This window comes from Convolutriloba macropyga, chromosome 6 (assembly GCF_964194025.1).
Source record: "Convolutriloba macropyga chromosome 6, txConMacr16.3, whole genome shotgun sequence".
NCBI lineage: Eukaryota > Metazoa > Xenacoelomorpha > Acoela > Convolutidae > Convolutriloba > Convolutriloba macropyga.
Genome location: NC_134473.1, coordinates 58,520,988 through 58,535,911, shown reverse-complemented (window position 1 = coordinate 58,535,911; position 14,924 = coordinate 58,520,988). Strand labels below are relative to the sequence as shown.

The window sequence follows — 14,924 nt, the reverse complement described above, 5'->3', positions numbered from 1 at the left end:
TCAATTAACCTGACGATCAAGAGAAACGGGTTATTCGGAATGAATTGGGTTGGTGGGTCGAGGACACGCGTTTCGGTCGGTGACCGTAATCAGAAGAACTTCAAAGGTTGTCGCCGACTCAAAATTAACGAATTTCGAACTCCGCTGCCGAATCAATCAAGTCGAATGAGCGATCGCAAACAGTCTCTGTCACTTATTGGAAATGTTGCTAAAAATGGAAAATCTGGGAAGTTACCAGCATCAACTCCGAAAACTGGTGTCGACGTTTTCAATCTGTTGTTGGCCAACATTTCGACAGAAAATCTACCGAATTCATCTGAAGGAATCACGTTGTACTCCTCAGCTGGTAGTGAGGACAGACGATTTGCTTCGGCTACTCGGAAACGAAGGGAGCCGTCAATAATTGAAGACTACAAGTACGGTGATCTGACCAAGACTCCATTGCCGAAGAGGAATGGCTTGGAATTGTTCAGATCCGGCCCCGAGGTAATTATAGTCTGGCCCGAATAAGATTTGTTTTCCGGTGGGGGTGGGGGGGGGGTTTACTATTGATGTCAGTGCAAAAGACTTTTTTCTGGTATATATATAGTCACCCTTGGCACTTTACGCGCACAGTTTACACCTATATATTAAACTCATGACCTCTAAAATGGGATAAAACTTTTTGGTGTTTAAGTGGCCTTTCGAAGCGCATGTTTAAAAGCCAGATTTTAAAGCATGGTTAAGCGAACATATCGAGAGAGGTCAGTGACCTAAAATGCTTAAAGTAGATGGGTGAGAACCGAACGGGACAAAAGGCTGTTAGTCAGGTGAAGTTACCACGCGGCTATGAGGGCTTGAAAGTATGCTCGCTCAGAGGCAGGATTTACTGTCCTGGGTACTCCGTGTTTTTTAATTGCTGCCGAACGATTTTAGGAAATATGTTCTGTAAAAGTTTTTTTTGCAAAGTGTTGGCTTTACAGATTCTGCGCTATTTTGGAAAACTCTTAGTTTTCAACTAAGTTTTTTCCGCTTAACTGTTTGATTTTTCCATGGTCCCTAATGCTCTCAATCTGAAATATGTTCATTGATAAAATAAAAGCGATGATGAGAAAGTGTGGTTTGTAGTGGTTATAGCGCAGTTGGTAAGATGGACGACTGCTATTCTGAGGGTCGAGGGTTCGCAACCTTATCGGGTACCTTCCCTTTTGCAGACATAAAAATTTCTTCAACAATAAGTTGCTTGGCGTTTGAGAGCAATTCTTGCGACGCGAGTCTGTGTATGTTCCTGTTTGTGTGTTTGGGGCATGAAAAATTGTAATCCTATCCTATGCATTAAACGTGTGAGCTCAAAAATGGGACAAACTTTTTGTATGTTTAAGTGGCCTCTCGAAGTGCATTGTCTAAGAGCCAGATTTAAAAGCATGGTTTAGCGAACGTATCGAGAGAGGTCAATGACCTAAAATGCTCAAAATAGATAGGTGAGAACCGAGCCTGGGTCAAAAGATTATTAGTCAGGTGCACTTACCCCGAGACTATGAGAGCTAGAGAATGTGCTAGCCAGAGGGAGCATTTACTACTTGATTTTTAATGCTACCGAACGAAGTTTCAAGTATTTGTTGTAAACGAGTTTTTTTGCAAAGTTTAAGCTTCACAAATTCTGTACAGATTGTGTACTGTTATAGAACTCTCTTAGCTTTCCGCTATTTTCTTACGCCCCACTTCTTGTTTTTTGCGTGATCCCAAATGCTCTCAATCTGTAATATGTTTTCGATATAAATAAACTCGATTATGGGAAAGGGTGGTCTTTAGTTGTTATAGCGCGGTTGGTGAGATGGCGTTCTTCTATTCTGAGGGTCGGGGGTTCAAAACCGTGTCGGGCACTTTCGATTTTTTAGACTTGAAAATTTTTAATCAACAAAATGCCGTTTGGCGACCGAGAGAAATTCTTGCGACGCGAGATGGTTTATGATCCTGTGTTTGTGTTTTGGGAATGAAAAATGTTAATTGTTTTCTCTTTGTAGCAATTCTTCTTTCCAGTCTCATGGTCTTTTCTTTGGTTTTTCGATTTTTTGACGGTGGTTTTTTTGTAAAAACCAATGGAATTTTCCCCCGTTACTTTTATGGTTCTAAACGAATATTAGAGAAAACATTTTTCTCACTCTTTCTTCTTTCTTTGTTTTTTCCTTCTCTCTCTCTCTCTCCTTTTCGTTCTTTCTTTCTTTGTTTTTTTTCTGTTTCTCTCTCTGTTTCTTCCTCTCTCTCTGTCTCTGTCTCTCTCTCTCTCTCCCCCTTTCCTTCGTTCTGTTTCTCTATCTATCTTTGCGTTTCTCTCTCTCTCTCTCTCTTTCCCTTTGTTTCCTGCTCTATTTTTCCTTCTCAAATTTAATTATCAGAAAAACCAGTTGAGCATAGTCAAGCAAGTCGTCCAGGAAACGAGAGGCCAAAACAGGATATATCAAGAGCATTAAACAGACTGAAATGGAAAAGTCAAACAACTGTCTCTGTCTTTCACAGGATACCCACAGTTTGAATTTTATTTTGTAGCTGTTAATTTGCGGTTCTATTACCATTATCCATAAAAGAGCTATGAATTTAAGTTTTGAGCAGTTTTAGTCTGTGTCTAATCTTTTTCTACTATTTTAAATATCAGTCGCAATTGAACCGAATGGCTAACAGCGCTTCTATTGGAACATGTTTTAGGGTTCCGTAGTCATGCAACCTAGCATAATGAATGCGTTTTGAGACGCGATTTACCATGATATTTAAGCTCCTAATTTGCACATTTTTTGCGCTCAATAAGCATGCGGTATAGCAAAAACAAGCAAGCCACAAACGCCGTTGTCTAGAAATTTGCTGTAGAAAAAGCAAAAGACAAGTGCAATACGCATAGTTAGCGTTTGTGATGAGATCTATGGCTGATGAACGAGAGGCATGGGCTCGTGTCCGAGTCGGTGCGAAACAGAAATCTTACTTTCTTTTAAACCTTCTATTCGTGTAAACGTTTTTCTTATAGTTTTGCGGGCCTGCTAGTTTTGTAATGATGGGATCGAGTAAGCCAGAGCAGAAAATAGTGACAGCAAGCTAATTTAGTTCAATTCACGGATTAGAATCTTTAGAAGCTCACAAGGGATGTTAAGAACGTTTTGATATAATAGTTGTTCGACTCATGGCTGTTTGATGACTACTGCCGTATTCTGAACCTTTCAAGCTAGTTTTGAATTAAAATAACAGCAGTTCTCGGAGATGTCCGTTCTATTTTTTGAATTATTAATAGGTTTAACAGTTGGGACATATTTTCTATCAGAACTTATTTGTTGACAGATCTATTGGTAGAAAAAAGTGTATGAGGTTATGTTAACACGTTTTTCACGATTCGAAGAGGAGTATTGGTAATCATCTGCAGTTTTTCTTCCTCTCAAAGAGGAGTAGTGGTATTCTACCGATTTTTTCGACTCGAGAATTATTAGTATCGAATTTCTTCTGTTGCTGCCTCCAGTGCAGACCGTTTTGCCAACCCCCAATTACAGAGAACGCGCCGTTACTTAGTAAACCATTGTGTAAGATATGGCACGCGCATCGTGGGGTGCAAATTTTTTTCACCCACTAAGCAAGGAGGGCGCAAATGGAAAATATCCGTGGTACTTTACAGTATTATCTGGTATTATGATCCTTGGTATTATCTGAAGCAAACCTTTCCTTGACTTAGACTGTCTTCTTTGTTCGAACTTTGGACTTGAACAGTGGCTTATTTTACAGTGCATAGTAATTAGGAACTGCATGAAAAATTCAAGGTCAAAAGGTTATTTTGAAATTGATTTTTCCTTTATAGTCCTTCCTCATTATTCAAATAAGAGACACCCCATCTACCTAACCCTCCTTCCTCCGCAGTGGATCCACCCCTCCCCCATCCTATTGACCCCGCCCCTCTCAGCAACCTACCACTATGACCTACCTCCACCCCAAATTTCAGTATCCACCACTTACTTACCCCAAACCTACCTATCTATCCCTCATGCAATCCACTAAAAACCCCTAGCCGTCAGTATTTGCCCCATATTTCGAAAATTGGCTTTATTTTTAAAACCCTGACTTCTGTTTTAGAACATTGGATTTTAGTAGTAATTGCAATTCTAATATTTAGTAATTGGGAACTGCTGGTAATTTTCAAGGCTGAAAGAACATTTCCAGAACATTTTTTCCCGCAACAGTCATATCCACACTACCAAACAGCCCCACCTACCTACCCTCCCAGCACCTCCCAACACACCCAAGCACACCTACCAAGCACCCCACCAAATTGCCTACATAACTGCACCCCGTGACTCCTCAACTAGTCCTCGCCCTAACCTTAGGAGCGCCCACTCAAACCTACGTACCCACTTACCCTCACCCCTAACTAAAAGTTGTCTGAATTTATCAAAAGGTTTTCTATAGTTTTTCAGGCAAATGACTTTGTCCTCTTTAATAGCCGTCATTATGATCTCATTAGGCTCAAATTGTGCTCCTATTTTAGTTCGTTGAATAAATACTTGTTTCACTTAACCACCTCATTTTGCCGTTTTTTTGTGATTTTGCATGAGATCTCTTTGAGTTCTCTAGACTAGTTTCATTCTTCGCTCATTCTGAGAAAAATGAGCAATTGCCCAGCGAACCAATCTGAAATTGCCCAGCGAAGCAATCTAAATTTTAAACATCAATTGCCCACCGAAGCAATCTAAAATGAGCAGAATCACTATCAAAAACGAAATCGGAATTAGAAATGATATAAACCCTTAAAGCCCAGTTTCAAATGCCAGCTACTTGAACTTTGTTCCTTGGTTAGCTTTGTTCCTAAGTCTTAGTTACCGTCTCTTATGCTTATTGGTATTGATACTAGCCCCTATATCCTCTCCTTCAGAAGCAGGAGTATGTCTAACAACGAAATGAAATCAAAATTGGTTATCACTTCAAATTTTTTTTTCTTTTTGCTCAACAATTAGTTTTTCATTTTTTCTTTTCTTTTAATACCAGTCGCGGATATTTGATTCAAAGGTGGCTTTTTTCCAGCAATCTGCATGGTATAATTATTTGAGGCTTCGTACCCCCACCTACTCCCTCTCACACAAGCCACCACCAGCCCCTACCTGCCCACACCCCTCAACTAAAATTATCTGCTTTTTAAAAAGCTTTTTCTGTAGTTTTTTTCTTTGATATTTCTGATTTAGGTAGCTGTAGTTGAGAGATTATATTGCATGACGCTTCGTTTTCTGATCACAAACTTATCAAGTTCAGAATATCCTCCCTATCCAAACCCAAAAATTGTGAACCAGCCACAAGAAAAATTTTGATAAAACAGATTGGAGTGCTTTTAACAATGCAGTTGAATTACCTCTCTGCTTGAATCATCACATTCACTGCCCTAACGACTTAGCAAATTTGTTACTCGACACATTTTCCGCGGCTGTAGAGGAGGCTGTCCCCAATGAAACGCGCAGTCTAAAACAAATGATCTGTCCATTCTGACGAAGAGCTGGGATTTCTGAAACGATATCGCCGGAAGAGAGAAAGGCTTTATACCAGAAAAACCCCTCTATTGAAAATAAAACTGAGTTTCAGCTATCTATTTCCAACTACAAGAAAGTTTCTAGAAAAAGAAGTTAGCTTCTTTTGACAAAAATTTAAACCAAAACTTGAATCTTCGTTCAAATTTCTCAAATTTCAATCAGCTCTTGGGCGTTCCCGTTGAACAAAAACTTTCTAAGTTTTTGTATGTCTTTCAAGTTGGCAAACATATGTAATCTAATACCAAAAGGAAACGTTTTCTGAAAAATCAATTTTTTACGCACATAATAGCACGGGCTGTTTTATTTTTAATTTTGAAGACGCATTCAATATCGGTTTCTTAATTGTGCGGGCAATGTTCGCTCGGGAATAAGTGCTGTTTTTGTATATAATGTAAGTATTTTACTCAATATTGTCAGATATGAGAATTAATTATTGCGCGTCGGAGTGAGTGATTCAACAATTGAAACACCTTTGAAGGTGATTTGGAATCTCACTAAATTTTGATACTCAACATGTATTTATGACCACTTTCGACTGTATCGATAATTTATTGCATATTTTCTGGACCCAGGTCTTTCCCTCCTATAAATAATGAAGTTTCGTTGCAGTCGATAAAGTTCAATTCTTAAAGATCCCCGAATTTGGCTAATGAATAAATTTATCCATAATCATTTTTATCAAATATGGGTTGAATATTGAGTTGTTCCGTGATAAATGCGATGATAAAAGTGATAAAAGCTGTCATAACCAATAGAAGTATAGAAATTTTTGCTTTAGAAGGAACAAACGGTGACGATTCCTCGCTTTGAAACTCCCTTCACGCTTGCCAACAAAGTGGCTTCTTTGTATTCAGGTAGAATTGTTTTGTTTACCATTTATATAGTATCCAGTATCACTAGTTTGGAGTTAAGTGTTTTCATGTAATAACCTGAAAACTGCGCGACTAATAAGCATATTTCGTTTTTGGTGTTTTTCTTGAGAAGATGATGCTATGATTTTGTGAAGCATTTCTGATTTACTCCGTGATTGAATAAAAATGATGATATTGACTAAACGCTATTTTGTATTACAGCAGTTTTGCAGTTAATAACGGCTGTAGGAAATTTCTACGCCTTTTTCCTTTAAACTTCCCATAAACTAGTTATAAGAGTTGCCAATGTTAGATAAAATAGAGAATTTGAGTCAACATTTCAATCCGAAGGGTCATTGTATTCAGGAGACAGAGGAAAGAACAGTTCGGATGATTCATCGGACAAATCATCTCCCAAGCTAAACCAAATGGCCTCAAGGAAGAGTACACCTTATCCTCGTGTCAGTACAAAGGTAGCCACAGGTAAGTGGCGACAAGCGAGGAGGTATTTAGGCACTTTCTTGATGTAAATGTTGTAGTTGTTCTCGAAATAAGTGCGAAGCAAATCTTGTATTCGTGTGTCTTTTTAAACAATACTTTTTTTGTGACCAATTTGACCAGTTTTGGATTGAGTTCTTGATCTTTTTCGATCGAATTTAGCCTCTCAATTGCAGTCAAATGACACTAATTAATAGATGCCAAAATACCCAAAATTTTCTGCAAAGTTAAAATGAGGTCCGATCTGATCAGAAAATAGGCGAAGTGTTTACACTTAATACACGAAAACGCGATTTGAAATGAAAGAAAAGGAAAATAAAAAGTTTGATCGACATTTGTACTAATCAAATTGCTTCTGTCATTTGAAATATACATATTGAAGCAAGAAAAACCTATTTGAATTACTGAGAAAAATCGTTCAGAGCAACATTATCGAGGTCTGTTAGTTTTTTGTAGTATAACTGTTCTTAATTATGTTCTTAATTAATCGGTCATATTGTGATGCCGGTTCTGGTTGCAGTGAATTTGCATCACTTTATGAGTTTCCTGCTCTTCTTTAAGTTTCTGGATCAATGTGCCAGCGTTGGATACTATTCGGCTCTCAACTGAATCATTTGTTCGTGAGTAGCCTTTTTTAACGTTCAATTGCAAGTCGTCGTTTCTTTGCGGAACAATTGCAAATGTGTCGACCAGTGCAATTGTCTTCAAATAATTGAGAATTGTCTCACATCCTTTTCGACAAGAAATCGATGACTATTGGAGGGGCATTACGAGGCATTCTGGGAGTGCGTATCATATGGTGGTACGATGCAGTTGCGAAGCATATGGTATCCGAACTCCAAACTATTGTTGTATTCCGAGACTTTGCCGACTGATTCCACATGTCTTCATATCGAGTGATCGAAATGAAGGGAGAAAATTTGATTTTCAATATTTTTTGCAGGAAGGATGCGTTCCGAACTTCGACTTCTATCGTAAGCCGTTTTGTTGCTATGTCGATAAGCTTTCATACTTTTTTGGTTTTTCTTTTTTTATAGCTGCGAAGCTGTAGGCTGAGCGGAGCTCTATTGCTGTGCTCTTGCTTTTTTTGTTTCGCCGTCTGACGCTCTTTTTTGTTTTACCTTTATTCACACAGTAAAGCTGAAAAAGGCAAATTTTCTGAATTACCTCTTCCTCTCACTAACGGAATTTGCGCGCGTGACGTCATCTCTCATTCTCTTTAGCGTGATTAGATTTTGATCATACGTAACTTACCTCACTCAATAAAATAACTTTTGGACTTCACAACTGAAGTTTAATTTGAGTTAGTATAAGGTTAAAGGAACTCATTTGTGTAATGTATTTTTTCACATAGCTTTTTGAGCGTGGTTGATTTTTTTCTATTTAGATCTGTATCTGTTTCTATCTGTATTATACGGAACGCAAGTCTCTTCTTTCGCAGCTAATCCGGTAGTCTGCCGGCTATGAAAAAATTTCATAAAAGAGGCTAATTCAAAATATCAAGTGAAGCGTTAGCTGTGTGGACTTGATGAAAAGTAGTTTGTTGCTGTTGTAAACATTCAACGGGAGAGACAGTAATCACATAGCTCGATCAGGTCCATGTTCGATAAAGCTGCAAAACAATAGTTTCTGGGCCATCCTTTTTTGTGTCTTAATAAATATACTCAGTTTTCGGGATGTGTAAGTTGTCTGGATTCTGAAATCATTTCATTGCAAGGGGCTCGCTCATTGGAGTAAGATTTCGCTGGTGCCTTCTGTTTACTGTCCTTCGTTTCTATTCGTTCTGCTGTCTCAGCATTGATATACTTCAGAGACTCTGCTCGTCCTGGTCCTTCGTCAAACTTTGCTGCGGTTTTTCAACGCCGATTGGCATTTTCTCTTCTCAATATCTACTGGATCGCAGATGAAAGTGGATTTGAAAGTGGCTAGGATTTGTAATACTTTCGATTTGGTGATTGCGTAATCTGACTCTTCCTGTCCCTTGTAAAAAAAGAAGGGACAGCAAGATATGCCATCAGTTAACTTCACGGTACCTATTATAGCCACAAGCTTCGAAAACAAATGGTGTAATTAATAGCCGCGAGGCGATAGCGGTTATTATTGGGGACATCGTGGTCTTTTACAGTTCAAAGAATTTGAATTGTATTCTGTCGCTGTCTTTTTTTAAGTTATGTTCTCACATTTTCTTGATTTTTGAAGTCAAATTGGAGTAGTGATTTTGGTCACGCCGAAACATGAAGTGGAGCGAAAGGCGAGTGCTTTTGCGGCGTGAGTTTTCTTTTGCTCTAATTTTGAAGTAGTGTGAAAAAACGGTGTTGGAACAAAAATTCGCTTTCTCGCTAGTGGTTTTTTGTTCACATGCCGAAATTTCACTTTAATTTTTACTGTTTTTTGATTTTTGGATCGGATTTTATTCTAAATGGTTTTCTCAATCCATTCATAGTTCATTCTATGCCTAGTTTTGGTTTGAATCAAACTTCAATTTCTTGCTAGTATTTTTTTGTTTGCATGCGGCATTTTGACATCGGTTTTCTATTTATCTAATTTTTTTTAGATATCATTTTCCCAATGCACTCATTCTGCATTCTAGGTCTAGTTTTTTGTTTAGTCAAAGAAATTTCTTTGAATTGTACGTCAGGACTTATCCTGCTATGTTTTTTTTTCAAGGTCTCCATCGATGATTCTTGCCATCTCACGTCTTGGAATTCACTTTTTCAATTTGTAATATCTAGTGCTTTTGCAGTTAAAATTTGTGTTCGCGATGTCATTTGGTGATTTTTAGTCAATTGCGTGACTTACCTCACTCAACAAATGACGTCTGAACTTGCTTAATGAACTTTAGATTTTATGAACATTTACTAATTAAAAGTCAATAGTGTGCATCTAAGTAGTGCCAAACGTAATTGCCCTAATTCTTGAGTCTTAGAGTATTAGAGTTAGAGTCTTGAGTTTTTGATTTCGAATATTAATTTTGAAAAAGCTCCATCAGCGTTTTTTTCTTACAGAGCGTATATATAGAGCGTATAGAGCGTAAAATGACTGACCGAATCTAATCAAAAAGTCTACTGATCTATTAAAGGACTGCTGGTCAATTTGTCTATCTTATTTCTTTAGTTGTTTAAATTCATGGAAAGACGCAAGCGTCTATCAGGGCTATTTTCCGGCGATCTGCCGGCTATGTTTTTTTCTTGGTTCGAATGGATTCTTATGGAAAATTTGCGCAGATATTATAACACCAAACATCAAGAGACTTATTGATCTTCGTTCAATTATAATCAAGCCTGTCATTTTGTTTAACAACTAGTTTTGCGTTCATTTTTAGTATTCAAAAAATTCAGTTTGATTACGTTTACTCAGAGATTTAACTTTGTCTTCATTAATTCGTGGAGTCCTATCCTTTAAGTGTTTGTTCTGTTTTGTCGGGGACCGTTTTGATAGTAAAAGAAAGTGTCCTTAAAAACGAATCTAACTTCGGTTTGAATAGCCTATGTTTAAATAATTTTAGGTAGTGCAGTCCGAAATAACTGGGACTGTGATAAAAAGACCGCTGAATATGAAGACGGCGAATTGTCAGATGACAGTCGTGACGTGCCAAAACTTGTGAACCAAGATGATGACACAGGGCCTCGCTCCAGGTGTACTATCATAAAATTATTTTGTATGCTCTCAGTAACAAAGAAGGACTGCTTATCTAAATGGATTAACATATCGATTAGGACTAATCTCTTAAACTTGGTGCTTGCTGTGGGAATTATTTTAGAAGCACTTAATCTGCTGCTAAAATACGATGCATGTTGAGCGAGCTTCTAGGATATAACGCGAATTTTGAACTTTTCATAATTTTCAAGATATATTGTCCGTCCTGTATGATGGCTCAAATGAACTATAGCGGGGGCGGAATTTAGCGGCCGATCGGAACGTCAACCTCGGAATCTCTGAACATCAACTTCCTGAATCGGTTGCTGTCTATTTTCAGATTTATATCGTCGAAGCCGTAAAGAGCCTAATTAAGAAACTTTAAAGAACTTAATTAAGAACTGTCTCATCAATTTAGGCTCGTAGATCTTCTTGTTTCGGACATATTCTAATCTTTGCTTGCTCTTTTTTGTGAACCTGAATAAGTAAAGAAAAAGAAAGAAAGAAAAGAAAAGAAAGAAAGAAAGAATATATTTCTCCAGGAAAGATATTTACACAGCAACAAAAAACTAAAGTCAGTTTAAATAACTCTGCAAGGAATAATGCTGGCAACTACTAACCTAGGGAGGACAGGTAACGAGGCCCTGGAGCCTACCAAACGCCTACCCTAAGAGATATGCACCAATCGATATCAAGCAAAAAACAATTTTAATTTTTTTGAAATTTTTCAAGAGTTTTTTCCTAGTAAACCCTGCAGTTTTAACTGCAGCATTCTCACCTGCCCTGAGTTTTCGATGTCACGAGAGAAAAAAATTTAATAAAAAAGATTTTAAAAAAAATTTCGAAGTTTTTTTCAGTGGAAAAAGCAAAAAAAAAACCACAAAAATGACCATATCTCGAGAACTAGAAGGTTCTGGGGCGTCGATTTTTACACAATAAAGGTAATCCTATTTTGATCATCCTGTAGCATGCTGGCAGGGGTTCATTAAAAATTTCAATTTTTTGAAAGTTTTCCTGTAGAAAAAACAAAAAAATCACAAAAAAATGACCGTATCTCGAAAACTCGTAGCTTCTGGAGGGTCAAATTTTTACACACGAAAGTCAATCCTATTTTGAACATCCTGTAGTACGCAGGAAAGGGGTACCTTTTCACAAGACACATTTATCGATGGTAAAAAGGAGCATTCGCTACATTACCCACCAAAAACACAGTTGATCAGGTCATTATTTCCAATTAAAAAACTATCCCGAAAACGACGAACAAAACCACTGAGTTAGATGGCAGACAAGATTTCGACAGTATCTGGTATTATATCTGATGGTAGAACTGTATTGTATAGTCTTGCAGATCTGAAGTATATAGAGTTTTTCTTCAGTTTGTTTCTACATAATTTAATCTTTAGAAAAGGTTTGTTAACTTCTGGTTGAATGAGTATTTGCTTCAAATTCAAACAAAAGGTATAAATATTGCTCACAATGCTTCCCATTAATGGAACGCAAGACAAACTTAAGGAGCTCATATATATGTATTTCAAATACACAGCACCTTTTTTCAAATATTTTACTGAAGACCATCAGAAGAGAAATGGGCCTCTAAATGTTTTCATCTAATTTCGAGCAAGATTTGTGGATTGGTCTTACCTTTGCCTTTTTTAAATCACTCGGAAAAATACCTTGTCTGAACGACATATTAATCATTTAGTGAGATGTGGTGTAGTTACGGACGCAATAACTTTCACCAAAATATTGCTTAAGTGATCATCACCTGATGATCTTTTATTATCGAAAGCGATCATCACCTGATGATCTTTCTATATCGAAAGCGATCATCACCTGATGATCTTTTAAGTGATCATCACCTGATGATCTTTTGTCTGAACGACATATTAATCATTTAGTGAGATGTGGTGTAGTTACGGACGCAATAACTTTAACCAAAATATTGCTTTAGTGATCATCACCTGATGATCTTTTATTATCTAATTGGTTTATGATTTCTAAAATTTCTAAATAATCTGCGGGAATCAAGAACATGGAATATGGCAATTCTTCAGGGAGAATGTTAGGAACATTTGGGAGGTCCTTTTTTAAAGCTTTCACCGATCGAGAAGAAATATTTGTGTAATTTCCCAACAACCTCCTGATGCGAGGGCGGCTCAGAACCAGTAACGCACAATGACTGAGCTGGCAGAGCATTCTTTTTTATTGATTGTCCTTCTTAATACTTAAGTAACTTAAACGTTTGCCTTGCGTCTCCAACGCATGATTTGAATCTCTCTTTATAATACGATTTTTTTGAGGTCTCAACCTCTTTTTCAAACTTCTTCCGTCATTTTTTGAATTTTTCTTTGCTCTCAGTGTCGGCTTGCTGCAATTTCCACTGCCTATGCATTTTGTTGCGCTTCGAGCGCAAATTTTTTAACTTATTAGTAAACCATTCTGGGTTTTTACGAAAACATTTTTTGGATGTTCTAAAGTGAGCAAATTGGTCAGTTACTTGACAGACAGTTTTGTGAAAGCTAGAAAACGAATCTTCAAAATTGCTATCCTGAACATTGAGAATTGATTTGCCCAACTCGTGACTCAGCTTGAATTTGTAGTTCATAGTTAATTGATAAGACTTCAGAAAACTGATATCCCGGAAGCTGCATTTATTTTCTATTCCACGCGAATTGATGGTACAAGAGAAAAGGATTGGGAAATGATCAGTGAAATTTTGGTCCGCAAGTACTTCAGTTGCACTTTTATTAATGTCTTTTGATAGAAAGTGATCAAGGCAGGCGGATGACTCATTTTTGACCCGTGTTGGTTTGGTAACTAACATATCAAATCCATTTGATTCAATAATAACCATATACCGTATATAATTGGAGTCAGGGCACTGAAAGCTCGTTTCTTGTCTTGCGGTTTGATAGGTGTTGAAGGAGTTTGATCCTGATAGCGAAGACTAGGGGTTCAATGTTGCCTGTAATGGCTTCTTCCTCGTCAAATATCTCATCAGTACTAGCCTTGGTGCCGGCTTCAGCTTCTCCATTTACCATCTCTATTTCATAAGTTTATCATAACAATTAGGCTAGTAAATCCTTTACACCAACATTATAGAGAATTATTATATATTAGTGAGATGTAGCCTTATAATCGAATAACACCTGTAACACCTTTTTTAAGCGAAATAACACCTGTAACACCTGTTTAAGCAAGTCTTGATGCTTGTGGTCGGCCGTTTCGAAGTAGGTTACGCGAGAGACCAGGATAATTTTTAATTGCTCTCAAACGAATTTTGTTGCAATTATATTCGTCCTGTGGTCTTTTTTATGCGATCTTTCGATTGACCGATTTTTAGTCTAACCCATTTGACTTTTTTCCTCAAAAAAGGTATAAACAGGTAGCGCCCAGAGGGCATTAGGTTTTCTTGGAGCCTTTCAGCTCACTAGTCTCGAAGAGTGCGATTCACAGAGACTGTTGTAGTGAAATGTCGATGTTGATGTCTATTTTGCGGTTATGCGTTTGTCGAAATGTGGGAACTAGCTTTGCAAAATAGTAGATGCGTGAGCCTCATCTTTTGTTTAGAGTTAGCTTGGAAAAGCATGTCAATGATCTTTCTGAAAGCGAAGGCTTTAGCCGTTGGGATAAGGACGCCTTTGGAGACATCCCCTCTGGAGGTCTGTATCACGTGGAGGAATCTTTGGATGACCATCCGGAAATTAACTGGAACACAAACGAAGCATTGAACGGAAATTCTTCCAGTAAGAAACTTTCGTCGGTTGATTTCTTGGCTGCAACGCCGCAGAATGTGAAAAGAACCATAGACCCAGCTGTAAGATCACCAAATTTCTTGATGACTCCTATCCCGAATAGAACTGTCAGATCGGAGATTAAATCAGTACCTGTTGGGTTCGTGAAAACGGCTGAAGATAATCAAGATATTATTCCTCATTTTGGTGGTAGTTGCTTGAATGAGGAAGATGGCATGTCGAAAACAAGACGTGAAGTGATAGATATGGTGCACGAAATGGTGGATAGAATTGGAGCGAGACGTGTCTACAAAATGTTGACACCTATTCACGCTGAAATAATGTTATAAAAGCTGATAATGGAACTGTTTGCTTGATTTAAGATTGAGTTGATTTGAAAAGATTTTTCGTTTTATGCGCCTCATTTAAAGTAGAATACTTAGTGTGATGAAGCCAAAGGTTATCATTGCTGGAAACAATTTGTTGATTTTTTCGTGATGGTCTAATAGTTCTTAATTTTTAACCTCTAAAATGGGTTCAAGTGAAAGCAGTTCAAATGTGTGGTTTATTGTATATTTTCCATGGTCAAGTAGTTTGGCAAGTATGACCACTTTCTTCACCTCTAGTTAATGCTAGACTCATTTCGCAGGATCATGAGCTCTGTTTTAAAAAGGAGCAAA

At 37.6% G+C, this 14,924-nt stretch overlaps 1 protein-coding gene across 1 annotated transcript; it reads left to right on the top strand.

The window, feature by feature from the left end:
• Positions 1-34: 34 nt before the first annotated feature.
• Positions 35-14,659, top strand: LOC142341802 (uncharacterized). The gene is made up of 5 exons (XM_075393043.1): positions 35-486; positions 6,304-6,379; positions 6,743-6,859; positions 10,380-10,509; positions 14,081-14,659. Exons 1-5 carry the CDS (start codon positions 40-42, stop codon positions 14,592-14,594), a joined length of 1,284 nt encoding a protein of 427 aa, XP_075249158.1. The 5' UTR covers positions 35-39; the 3' UTR covers positions 14,595-14,659.
• The last annotated feature ends 265 nt before the right edge of the window (positions 14,660-14,924 follow it).